Genomic DNA, 13,696 nt, shown 5'->3' on the forward strand with positions numbered 1-13,696 from the left:
GGTTCCATTTGACCCAGCCATTGCTCTGCTGGGTATCTTTCCAAAAGAATAAAAAGTATCATATCACAGTGACATAGGCGCACCTATGTTCATAGCGGCACAGTTTGTAATAGCTACAACTTGGAAACAGCCCATTTGCCCATCAGTTGGAAACTGGATAAAGAAGATGTGGTTTTTCTATAAAATGAAATATTACTCAGCCATAAAGAATGAGAAATTAGAGTAATTCATAGGAAAATGGATACATATTGAGGATATTCTCCTAAGTGAAATAAATAAGTCATGTATGTGTAAATACCAAATAGTTTCTCTGCTGTGAAAAACTATAACAGCACACAAGATGCTAATGGGGTAATTAACAGTGTGAAATAGTAAGCAAAGGGCTAAAGGTGTAGGGAAAGAGGGAAGGGTAAGGGAAATGGAATAAGGGAAAAGAAAAAAATATGAGAAGATGAAAAAATGGAAATAAAGTGCTGTAAATGGGGAGGGGAGAAAGTGGTAAAGGGAGGGCAGGGACAAGGGGAAAAAATGAGAACCAAGACCCATCATGTAAAGGTACAGGATCCCATAATGAATGTAACTGTACTGTATACCTAGAATGTACCAATAAACTCAAAAAAAAAAAGAAAAAAAAGCAAGAAAGAAAATTAAAGTTGGGCTGGAAAATGCAGCTGAGTGGTAAATTGCTTGCCTGACCATGCCTAAAACGCTGGGTTCAATGAAAAATATCAAAAGAAAAGATAAAGAAAATAATAACTAAATCCCACAGATTATTTTAAGTAGTTTTTGTTAAATGCAATGTTAAATCATTACACCTTTGGTTTAAGCACAAGAAAATCTAAAGGAAGACATTATTTGCGCCTGAATTCAGCCCAATGCTCCTGAGAAAGATGCAGGAAGAGAAGTGCTTACTTGGCACAGAAGAGATGCTTCCAAACGATTAGCCTCGTCCAGTAACCTCAGCAGCTCCTGAAACTCAGCATCCTGGTAGTCAAAGCGCTCCCCAAAGATGATGGAGCAAATTACATTGGAAACTGCATTGTTGATCTTGAAGTGAGGGTTGAAAGGCTGCCCTAGAGGTGGACGAAGGAAGAAATGAGTCCCTCAAAAATCCACTGGGTTGTCTTTATATTTTTACAGAAAGTCTGCTCTATATATGTGATACAGAACCATATTTGAAGCTCCAGCCACAGCATCTAAGGTATGGAAAGAACTTGTTCAATGATGTGGTGAGTAAAGTGATGATCAGCGTTTAAATTTGGTAGCATCTTTACTGAGTTTGTAACTGTGTCCTTCTTGAGCACAGCATCCTTAGAAGGTGTGCACTTTGCTAAAAGAGGGCCTAGCATAGTGCTGGGCATAGGGATTGCATTTAGGCTCTTAAAAGGTATCTAATCAATGACTCAATGAGTATCAACTTCCCATACCTAAACTGTGAAATGCTCACCTTTCTCCTCTGCTATGACCTCAGCAAGGTGGTGGGCTTCTTCCTGGATGCGTTCCTCTATGGTCTTCTTTCCTAAACCAAAGTTCCTTAGTGTGGTCAGGGCGAACCTTCTTTGTTCCTTCCATGTGTGGCCACTGGACATGATCAGTCCTGGAGAAATGGAAGTCAACATTGAGATACTATTCTGATACCACTATGCAAATGCCTGCTAATTGTATGGAAATGTGCAGCAGACACAAATGAGGAAGGGCATGAATATACTCAAAATTTATTCAGAGCCATACTCCCCCAGCAATGAGCATAAAAAATCTAACATTTACTGGATAGCATTTCCTAACTTCTCCCACCTTAGCATCTTTATGTATTTGTCATTTGGGCCTCCTGGAAACAATACAGGGAAGCATTAATTCCAATGTATTCTACTGAAGAAACTGTTAATAAAGGATGAAGTGAACTTTGCCAGGTAACAGTTCATAAGCAGATGTTCAAATTCTAGTCTTCCAGTATCCAAGCCTCATACTTTGATTAGAAGTCACATAAATTTACTAAAGTATTAGTGTTAAGCTAGAGATCAGCAATGCAGACTTGGATAAGCCAAAGCTCACAGGTATAAGGAGGCACAAAAAGGATTTACAGGGCAAGTCCTACCTAAGATTGTCTGTAGATGAAGAAAGAATCAAGAAAGCAAGAAGCAATGCATATTCAGCACAGAAAGACTAGCATAGGCAAGGATGCAGAATGCCATGTTGTGTTCCATAAACGGTTATTTGTTTCATAACACAGGCAATGCCAAGCTCTTTTCCATGTCTTCATTTCTAGACCATTCTTCAACTCCTTTAGGCTCCTGTGTCCGACTTTCACCGTCATGTTGAAGTCATCCTCTTTGCTGTGAATCCAGTGTATTCTCCAACTTCATCTCAAGTGGTCTTTCCTCAGGTCTCCACACTTCTTCTTCGAACAGTACTCCTTTCTAGTAGTTGTCAAGAGAGCACACACAGGTTTTTCCCTATATCTCTGTGAGGATTTCATTGTTTGGTGGCTCATTCTCTTCTGTGAAATATTGAAATGCTGGAGGTCTTCACCATCAGGCTCCCAGCCTCCTCCATTCTCATCCACACTCTGCTTTTGGAAATCCTATCACCATCTATGTCTCTCCCAGAACTCTGTACACATTACTACTGACTGCTTGATTTTGCCAATTTAAAGCACTGCAAACCTGGCACAACCATGCTGAAATCTTGCATTTTGCATACTACTCCCAACAAAAGTTAATCCTACCGAAATACTTTCCTCTCCTCTCAGTGTTCCTCTTTCCATCAAGTACCTGTGTGGGAAGCACCTCAACAACTCACTGTCTCCACATCAAGGTCATCGTATCTTACTAGGTTTCCCTGGTGATTACCTAGAATCCATGCAAAGTCACATTGCTATCTTTTCCTAACACATGGTCCTTTCTTCCCTCCTGCCTGGTCTAAGTTGTCACTTTCTGTGAGCTGAAATCTACAAAAGTCTGCTGCAATCTCAACTGCATTCTTTTTGTGCCATCCTAGTGAGTCCTAATAATGTTTTATGTAAGATGTTTTTTCTCCACTTAAAATCATTCAAGGGTTTACACTGACCTTAGCATGAAAACCAATACCCTTAACAAGAACTTGCACAAGCTATTCCTAGCCAGGCAGTTTTAACTCCATATCATTATGTCCTTTATAATTCCAAGCTCTCATCACTGGACACATTTTATTTCCCCAAGTATTTTGTCCTTATTCTAATGTCAGGGACTCTTTATGCTATGTTCTCCTTGGCTGTGTGGTACTTTTCATTTTATTAAATAAATAATCTCTACTCATATCACATTCTCTGAATTCCAGAACTACATTAGATTCTCCCAAGAAGTGCCTCACGGACTGCCATGATTTTTATTATTGCAGCTCATGGATGCTGTGCTTCTCTCTGGATAGCATGACAGTCACAGAGGACATGCATCAGATCCACTCTTATCATTCTTTGATCATTTATTCCTAGCACTTGGGCTTCTATAGCAGTAAGTGCCTGTAGAATTAGTTCATGAACTATTTCAAAGAGGAATTGGAAGCTTCTAGAAAGGATGCTTTGTAGTTTAATAGACTGAGGTTTGAATTTCAAATTTTAAATGTCTAAGCTTACTTAATGATGACTCTAATTGTCAATGCCAACCTGTTCTAAAATGGTTTAGAACATTTTAGATACATTGTGTGATAGGGACTTAAAGATATAGAATAAAAAAATAAACTAGAAACAAATAGAGGCAGCAACAGAAAGAAGCAGAATTGTATCCATTTTCCTAAGGGAAGAGGTTCCGAATGGGGGTAAAGGAATGCACAACGCATTGCCTCTTCCTTTGCTGTGAATGATTGATACAGTCACTTTATTCTCCTAGCATGTGAGTGAGTCCTGCAGGATATGTGGATTGAGCTTCAAGGTGGATTCTCTGAGTCTTCCAAAGAGGTGCTCCAATCAGGGAACTTAAGCACCCAGCTTATTCTCCTAGGTAAAATTTCATCATGTGGTTGACTTGGGGGAGTTTGGGAAAAATGGAGAGAGAAGCACTTTTGTCACACCATGCACATTTCAAATCTGCCTTCTGTGGGCAAGAAACTTACCATTATTACCAAATACACGTTCCCGGATAGGGGGCAAGGGACGGTTCATAAAATCGTGGTCCGTGTGGGTAAGGACTTCTTTAATTAAGGGCAGTCCCGTTACAAGCACTGAAGGTATGTCAACAAAATACAGACCAACAAGGTTTCCGTATTTCTTCACATGCTGAAAAACAGTGAAATAGTCACAGTTGAATATGCCCATGTTCATGCTTCCAGTGATGGAGGGTAAGTAAGTCAGAAGGGCCTGTCTGAAGAGATTCATGGTTTGTGGGAAGAGCTGGCTAAAACTTGGCTCCCTAGGATGTGTTTTTGAACTATTTCCCTTCTCTCTCTCAAGTCAAATTCAATACATTTGAGCATTCCTTAAATATATTCTCATACCTTCCACCTCTGAATTGAGTGAGCACCTGCCCTAGAGGAAGCGTCAGGATACAACTGTCATAAAATGCACAGTGCCTCTAACCTGGCACATCCTAGAATTTAGTAAAGACAGAGCACTCAGCACACCTGGCCTGCTGAAGATGGAGGAGACGTGTTTATTCTGAGTCTGGTGTAGCAAGGGCAGCCCTCTTAGTGAAGCAACGTAATAATGCAGCCTGAGAGGAGTGAACCTTTCTGTGACATGCCATGGGACAGCAGTCACTGTCACAGCCAGCCACATTCCCCGGGTGCCATGTCGGGCATGGGTCAAAACTTACCTCTTCAGTGCCCTATGGTACTAAGGATGTTTGTTTTTCAGGAAAAACCTGCGTGGCAGCTAAAGTAAGGTACACATAGTGACACAACTATTGACTGAAGCAATTTTCTAGCCATTAGGTAAGATTGGGGATCAAAATGTGAACTTGAAGTCCTGAGTTCAATCCCTAGTCCCCGCCCCCAAAAAGTGAACTTGACATGGAATATTCTGAATTTTACTCCAGCACACTGTGCTGATAGAAATGCAGAAGCTGAACTCAAACCTTGAACTGCTCTTTTGACCCAGGGTCCTGAGTTTAGCTTTCTTCATCTCTAGCATAGCTTGTTCTGGCTTCTATGAGGACAGTGCCAAGAAGTACCTTTCTTCTAAGAAATGCCAAGAAAAGATTTGTGTCATCTTCATGAATGCCTAGAACACCTTTTTGAAATTTATAAGGATTCTTTGAATAATTTGGAATATTGAACAGTGAAATTTTTGGAACAACGCAAATCTCGTATTATTGTTAAACAATGCCTAGCATGATATACAGAAACTAGAATCTCAGCTTGTACTCAGCAAGAGATCAGCACTCCAATACCACTCACTGAAATCAACCGGAATTCCATCTCTATGAGTTATCTGCCCATGTAGTTTTGTACTTTGACAGATGGGCGAAGAACTTTTCCGAAATTATCAACAATGTAACAGTACTGATGTTATAGAATTGATTGATTCTAACTATTCTCAAATTCATTCTAGTATTTTGTGTTTATTGTTGTTGTTGGTGGTGTTTTTAGGTTGTGTTTTTGTTTTTTGGCAATTACTCCACATGGATTAAATGACTCAGAGGGCACTGGGAAAACATCTTCAGGCAGGACATAATTTTCAAAGTACATAATTAAACAGACCATTCAAATAGCAGAAAGGATTAAAAATAATTCAACTCAGAGTACGAAAGCAGGCTTATAAACATGATGAATATTGACATAGCAAAATAATTGATATGGTAGTTTAAAAGGAAAAAAGTAACAAGAAACGTTTACTAGTAGAATGAAAAATTATAATTGTAGCATTAAGTGTTTGAAAAAAAGTTCACTGAAATGACGGATCAGAACAACGCAATATGGAAGGTGAAGATTACTGAGACAAGAGCTTGAACCAGGATGACACAGAAGGAAACTGGAGAAAGATTTCACAGTTTAAATTGAAAAACTTAAGAACCAGCTAAATAAAGATGCGAAGAGAGAAAGCAGAAACAGTATACCAGTTTACACTTGCACTAGCACTAGCTGAGGGCTGGTTGCCCTGAATTTGCAGAGAATTAAGTCTGTGCTCATTTGTGTGTACATGTGTGTGTTTGTGAGATCTTAATGCTCAGGATATTTCTGTAGACTTGTTAGGGTTAACATTTTCAGTTTCTAGGATTTATTTTTAAAAATCAACTTAATATATTTCAAACCATTGTGTATAAGTTGTTCATTTATTTCTTTAGAGCGTGGAATTTAGAAAAACTTAAAACTCTACTTTAATGTTGATTCTATGCAAATGTGGAAACATAAGTACCGAAGTCCTACAGAAGCATTGTGGTGGTGCAGAAGGTGCAATAATATTCTCCAACCTTTGCTGAATTGTAAATTCTATTCTCAAATGCTGTCTAAATGTGCATCTACTACTTTTAGAGTTAAAATAATTTTTATATAGTGAAAATCATGTGTATCTAGTTAAAATCATGTTTAGCTCCTTAAAGACAAAAGAGAAAATTAGTAAATAAAAGTAAAGTGTGTGTCTTAACTATTTCAGTCACAAAATCTTTTGCAAATTGAGTCAGTGTCATATACCACAGAACCACGTACACATGAATACAGCTGTGCACGTCTCTGCACATCTCCTGTGGCCCACACTCCTGCTAAGCACAGTGATCTCAACTGAACTCCGTGTACAGAGGCTTCCCGTGAGAAACACTGCACGCAGAGCCGAAGACAGCATACGCTAGAATGCTGGTGTGGGGACACGAGGCTATCACAAGACATGGATTTCCACTGAAACATAAGACAACACTTTAAGGGAAAGGGGACTTTGCCCAGACCCTACATGAAGTCAGGATGCCAGCAAAAGACTTGTCCAGTGAAGGCCAAGTCACTGCAGACTGTGAGAGGAGCGCGTGCAGGTGCGAAGGCAGGAAACGGAGCGTGTTTGGGAACAAGTCACTGTCTCACTGGGGCAAAGTGTTCATTAAAGAGCCCTGCCCACGTCTTAGGTCCAGGCCAGTGCTGGGGGTGCAACAAATGCCTACATTCAGGAGCTCACAATCTAATGGGACAGTACTGTAAATCAATAATTATTATTAACTTTCTGTCTTACACAGGGAAAATAGAAAGCATAGAACAGGACCAAGGTTGAGTGTAGATATGTGGAAAAAGTCTCCTCTCAGTTAAAGAGAGAGATGGGGAGCAAGATTCTCAGAGCACTATGGAGACCGAAGGCCCCGTCATCACATGGAATATCTGTACTTTCTTTGTTTTCCAATAAGAAGCCTGAAGTTGTGTAAGCAGGAGAGGTGTTGTAATGTGAGCTGAACTGCCTGGAATTTGGAGTCACAGGACATGTTAGAATCCAGGTTCTGCCTCTAGCTTTCTGTACGATTTTGGGGCAAATTATTTAACTTTTCTATATTGTCATTTACAGTCAGCAGAAGTTATTATTCCTTGCTATATTTCAGATAAGATTAGTAAACATAAAATGAATAAACCTGTGATTATTGATGTTTCAAAGAATGCACTTTACAAAGAAGGTTCTGGTAATGTGAGCAACAGAAGGATAGAGACAGAGCGAGCAGCATGGCCTGATAGAGCTCACCCAGAAACCAGTCAGATAACTGGTGTCTGGCATTCAGCCAACATCTGATTTTCTGCAGTACACTGTGAGAAGGATATGAAGAAAGGAGCCGCCTGAAAAATGGAAGTGAGGATCACCTATGTGCTGGGGTCCTGGCAGCAACTCCATATTCAGTAACTTATTTTAGCCTTAAAATAATCCAATAAGGCAGTGACAGTGAACCATTTAGAGGTCGAGTGCCCAAGTTTAACCCACAACCCACTTATTGCAGACTCTGCAATTAAATCTGCAGGTTTGGCTGCTGGGGCCATGCTGGCCTTGGCTCGCGAGCTCCACGAGGGGCTTCTGCATGCCCAGTGCGGTCCCTGTGCCTGTGCTCACTGCCACTGCTGCACAGTATTCCTCCTGGGTTTAGGAAACAAGCACAAGGAGGTAGCACACAGCTAGTGCCGGAATTGGGGTTCTTTCTAACACATGCGGTAGGGCTCCTTCTTCGGGGAAACCGTGAAGAAATTTCCCTGTGTTCTGTGGCGTGATGGAGCTGCCTCCATACCGGCTGGCCATGTGACTTCAACAAATATCTCACTTTCCAGTCTCTCCAGGTGTGGGCAAAAACCTGAGAAGTGTGGTGTGTGAATCTTGGGAGTCACAGCTTTATGAAAGCTGCTTTCTCAACACCGCCTGAGACAGGAGACAGGGCGGGGCTTAGGCTGCCTGGGGAGAGAGGCTTGGGGGATCCCAGGATAACACAGCACTGCCTCTCAAGACCTTATACAGAGAGCTAGGGATTTAGCTCATTGGTTCCTCTACCTGCCTTGTAAGCCCGGATTCAATCCCTGGTACCACAAGAAAAAAAAACCCTATAAAAGATCTTTTTGGGGGTTCCCAGGAGATGTAGACAGCATAAAAGAGATGGGAAAATACAAGGAGCCCAGTATCACGACTCCTCACGGTCGTTTGTGTTCCCACACTCCCAGGGTACACATTTATTCTTGCTTTTCTCTTTTCCTCAGCACAAGGTTGCTGTGCAGAGTTAGTTTCTCCCCCAGCCCCATTTCACATAAGTGTTGCCGGCATTTTGGCTCTCCCTGTTCAGTTCTCCGTGAAGCGGAGGACCTGGAGCCCCTTTACTTGGTGAGCCGTTTCTAAAGAGAGCTTCCCCGTCACACAGCCATTTCCATTTCCCCTTCCCGTGGGACCCGACCCCCACCTGACGATGCTGGTGTGAGACAGAAGCAGTAACTCAGGAGGAGCTGGAGTCTGCAGGGGGTGTGGACAGAGCCTCCCTATCCTGCGCTGCACGCTGTGTCCGAGCACTCTGTCGGTGAGAGTCATCTTTCACTGCTCTTCACATCCTTGTATATTGGGGTGTGGGTTACAATCACCTCCATGAGGAAGCTACTCCTTAATTTGTACAACTTCTGTACCATGCGCATGTTTATACTGATGATATTTTCCTTTTGTTTCAATAGGTGTTCCTATCACCAGCCACATGGCTATGGTAGGAAATGTTTAGAAAGTGGGAGTGGGAGAGCAGTGAGGCTGGCCACCTGCCACGCAGACTGGCTGGTTTCCTACCCTTACTCTCACCTTACTATTACACATGAACTTTCACCCATGTTAAAATTTCCTATTTTCTTTCTTCATTTAGCCAATTGTCAAATATTCCTTTAACATCCAGGCAATTTCTTCCAATGTTGTACGGAAGATCACCCTCAAGGTTGCCCACGGACAGTGATACCATTTCTTGACACCCACTTGGTTTGAGATTCCATCACCTGTCTTGTCATGCGCTGTCCAGTACTGGGCCTGGCACTGACAGCCCTTGCAGTGTCTTTGAAGAGACACATCTATGAATAACATCCTGTAACTGTGCCATGTAGAGTTAATTATTGTCTACTTACTTCCTGAAATGTCAGTTTGGAAATGCAGAAAGGGTTTACAAGTCAAATAATGCTGAGTTCAAGGTTCTGTTTTCCAACATCTACTGGAATAATCGGGGCAAATCACATGAGACTCTTTTGTTGGCAAGGTTCCTCAGGGGCACAATGGACACCACCAGCTGAAACCTTACATATACGTTTACCATGGAGACTGAATGGAAATGAGCCCAAAATCCTGATCCAAGACCTAACACTCTGTTGATATTAGTGTCTTCTCACTGCAGAAATGATAATGCAATTGTAACCTAATTATACCATTTATCTGAGGTTGTTTTACCGTCAGATACAGAAACATCAGGCTTATATATAATAAAAATAATAAACTTTCATCAAAAAACTAACATTGAGTCAGGGATAAGATTCAAGCCTTGCTTCATCACCCCTGTCTCGTGGCAGTAGGCACCCTCTCCTGCCACACCTGTCCTAGTAGCAAAACAGGGACATTGATGAACTGACCTCCAGTGGCTTCTGAAGGAATCAGAACCCAGTGCATGGGAGGCACTGAGAGGAAGGGAGCTGGAGGATGACTTTGGTGAGTGCGCTGCAGGTAGGGGACTGAGCCCAGGACTCAGGAAGTGTGGGAGAGGAGTCTCCTGGAGCAGGGTGAGTATTTAGGAGGCCCTAGAGCTGTTTTCAGTACCTGGACTGGAGCCTCTGGGAAGGACAGTTCCACATTTTTTAAAAGGTGAGAAAACAAAAGCAGACAAATAAGCTGTTTCGGTTTCAATTTTTAACAACTAAGAAAGGACAAGATGACCTAAACATCACTAACACACTGAGACAGGAAACATTTAGCTGTGTTGTAGCAGGAGAAAGGGCAGACAGGTGAGGCCAGCAAGGCAGAAGGAAGATGAAGCTGAAAGCAGGGTTCTGGCAGGTTGCCAGCCTGGGAGCCATGGAAGTGTCCCCTGTACTGAAGTTCAGGGTAGGGTGAGTACAAAGCCACCCTCCCTCCTTGCTCCTACCCGCTTAATCGCCAGATCAGTCTTTTCAAAGTCCAGGTAAAAGAAGTTTCCCAAGAAAGGTATTCTCCAGGGTCCTGGAGGGTAGTTCTTTGGGCGCCTCCTTTTGAGGAAATCTGCAAAGAACAGGAAGACAACAGCGCCCAGCAGGAGAGTGCGGAGGTGGAGCCAGCCCCAGAGGGCCGCCACCAGAGAGTCCACTGCAGCCAGCATGTGGAGGTCCTTCCTTGGGCCTTCTGAGGACCCCACAGAGGACTGTCCCATACTATCACCTCCTCCTTGTAAAAATGTCCAGCAGCAGCCCCGCCCCCTCCATTTTCACCGACCCCTCCCACCTCTGCCCTGCAGCTCCTCCCTCCCTGGCCTTCCTGTTCCCTCTGTGAGCCAGGCCTCTGCTGCACCCTGGACAGGGGATAGAGACTCTGCACCCCTGGGGCTCCCCACACCCTTCCTGGAACAGGCTGGATAGCAGTGCTGTCTTTTTTGTCATAAAATCCATTTTGTTGCACACACCTGAGGCTCAGGCTGCTGGGCTTCTCATTTCCAGGCCCCCTCAGCCTGACAGTGCCACAGTCAGTGGAGTCTGGTTTCCCATCAGTGTCCCCAGGCCCGCGGGCTCTCTGGCAGCAGCAGCGCTGGACCTATCTTAGAAACTTAGCATCAGGCGGGCAGCACACTCTGCCCTCACACGAAGGGCTGCATTTCATGGAGCTGTTCAAGGGACGATCATTTCAGTCCTGACTTGAGGTCAGAACAGGCACTGTGCAGGAATAAGGGAATCCCTGAGTGTGAAAGGTTCCCAGAGGAAGCCTTCTCTCTGACAGCGCTCTGCAGAGGAGAAAGAATGGCACCAAAACTACCAGCACTGAGCTGGGTTCATCGTAGGAGGTTAGGTAACATTTATGGCAGAAATGTCTTCATCATGGGCTTTAGGTGTTTATATCTTTATGCTTGATTGTGAAGTTCCTGTGTGTCCAGGCTCCAAAGTCCATGCCAGGCTAAGGTGCCTCCCTGTTTCTCCTCATCTGAATGTACTCCAAACAAGAAGCACCGTTCTGGAAGACCTCAGCACACATGCATGTATTCAACATAGACATACATAGTCTGTTTAAAAATTATTTTAATGGGCTGTGAATTTACCTCAGCGGTTCTGCCACCTGCCTCACAAGTGCAAGGACCTAAGTTCAATCCCCGGTACCAAAAATTATTATTTTTAATGAAAAAAAAAAGAAAATTGGAATTTTATTTTTTCCAAGCAAGGGTTAGGGGGAGAAGTTAAGAGTTAGCATGTGTCCTTCTATTCCACATGTTCCTGTTTTTGTAGACATAAGACAATCTATTGAAATGGGATGGCACATATATAATATTTCTGTTTATATCTGCTGCATAAATCCTTAGATTTTCCAAGTACTGATTTAAAGTAGTAACATATGATCAGGTGTGGAAAGTTAATCATCTGTCCATTGCTAAGGCAAGGTTACCATTTGAAGATCAAACTGATTATTGGGGAAAGATAATATAAGCTTCCAAATATGTATGTAGTCTTCTGATGTTTTAAATTCATTGAAGAGTGGCCATTGGTTCTTCATTTGGGATAATTCTGTGGAGTATGGTTGGAGGTTTTACCTCATGGTATATTTACTCAAGTCTCCTGTTTTTGCAGATAGGTTGGTAAAGCACTGAAAGTGTCTCAGCCATTTGTTGGACACCAGTTTGAGAGAAAAAAAACTCTTTAACAGCTCAAACTCCTCTCAATCTTGATGTCCCTGTATAGGAAGTGAACAAGGGTAGTCCTAACTGGAAGCGTATATGCACATAGCTTCCTGGGCTCAAAGAGATGAGTCGTTTTATAGCATGCAGACTTGAACAGTGATATAAAAATGATTCCTACAGTAAGCTAGTGTTGTTTCTGCCTCAAAACTACTCTGCACACACATATTATCAGCTGGTCCTAAAGCTTTGTGTTAAGTACACAGGTATAGCTAGGCAAGCAAGCAGGGAGGCAGGAAAAGAAGGATTTCCTTCAAAGTGGGCTCCTTGGTTCTGCCTCAGAAGACCTAGACATCTAGGCCCGTGGTTAGCATCAGGCCTCCTTGGATATGGTTCTGAGTGTATTCCTCAGAAATGAACATGGAAATACCATTAAATACAGAAGGGAGGAAATGCATAGCCCATTTGTAAAAAGTACCTTCCAAGTCTCCTTTTTAGCTCAATTGTTGATGTGTATAAATATTATATTCTGTAATATAACTAGTTTTGCTTTATATAAACAGTCTAGCCCCTAACTTCAAACCATTTGTTAAGAAAACTGATTTTTCAGCAAGATACATGCTTTTGAACTTGCAGTTTTCTATCCCCCAGCACACTAATGCCTCCCTGGGGATAAAAAACTTGGTTGTAAGGCACTGTGACTTGGGAGTGGGGAAAGGCCTGAAAGCCTAGGCTTTGGGGGTGTCTGCTCATGCTACTTAAGAGGAAAGAGCTAGGGTGTGGGAGAGGATTTTAAGGCCTCTGGGTGAGGAATGCCAAAGCAAGAAGGATTCCAGCTGGAGTGAAAGGAGGGGATATCTTCTGGGAAAGGAAGCTGAATTCAGCAAGCCACAAAATGGCAAGAATTCTCCCACATGGAATATAAGCTGTATCAGGTTAACCTGGGAGTGAGACTGGCAAAATCCAATTGTATTCCATTACCTTCTTCTTATCATCAGTAATGATCTATGCACAGTATAGCCTAAAGATATTTTTTCTCTTCAGCATCTTAAATAAGATACATAATAGTCAGTTGAGGAAACAAACAAGCAAAGCAATTTGACTCTGGACTAGGCTGCCTGGGTTCTCAGAAGACTTCAGGTTGATTTCCTCAGGTTCTCTTCTTGTTCCTGCAGCATTTATCAAGGTCTCAAGCTCACCAGCATGGCTTCTCTAAGGAGAGGCTAACCGTGTGGAAGTCTGGTTTCTCCCTGGATGATTGATGATGAAGGCAGAAGCTCTGACCCAGGCAAGGCAATAGGAAGGAGTGCAGCATCAGTCTCCTAGCCAGCCACAAGACTCCAAAAGGAACCACTATGTTTTGTCCAGTCTAAAATTATACCCTTTGAGGGACAACCCAGGAGATCTCCTTATAATCCCTATTTCTACTCATTGGGTCCATTTCCATTTGTTATTCTCACCTCTGAGCACCTGGCTTCCCTGTG

The 13,696-nt window shown here is 42.7% G+C and overlaps 1 protein-coding gene across 2 annotated transcripts in view; it reads right to left on the minus strand.

The window, feature by feature from the left end:
* Positions 1-10,786, minus strand: part of LOC104859955 (cytochrome P450 2J2) — a 35,805-nt gene extending 25,019 nt beyond the window's left edge. For both annotated transcript variants that reach the window (XM_010620861.1, XM_033767687.1), the window contains exons 1-4: positions 10,506-10,786; positions 4,087-4,249; positions 1,448-1,597; positions 913-1,073 (exon numbers count right to left, since the gene is read on the minus strand). In XM_010620861.1, the coding sequence (XP_010619163.1) occupies positions 913-1,073; positions 1,448-1,597; positions 4,087-4,249; positions 10,506-10,766 (735 nt within the window). In that variant the 5' untranslated portion in view covers positions 10,767-10,786. The remainder of the gene's footprint in view (positions 1-912; positions 1,074-1,447; positions 1,598-4,086; positions 4,250-10,505) is intronic.
* Between the last annotated feature and the right edge of the window lie 2,910 nt (positions 10,787-13,696).

Source organism: Fukomys damarensis, unplaced genomic scaffold, assembly GCF_012274545.1.
Source record: "Fukomys damarensis isolate Sample0158 unplaced genomic scaffold, DMR_v1.0_HiC HiC_scaffold_23, whole genome shotgun sequence".
NCBI classification, from domain to species: Eukaryota; Metazoa; Chordata; class Mammalia; order Rodentia; family Bathyergidae; genus Fukomys; species Fukomys damarensis.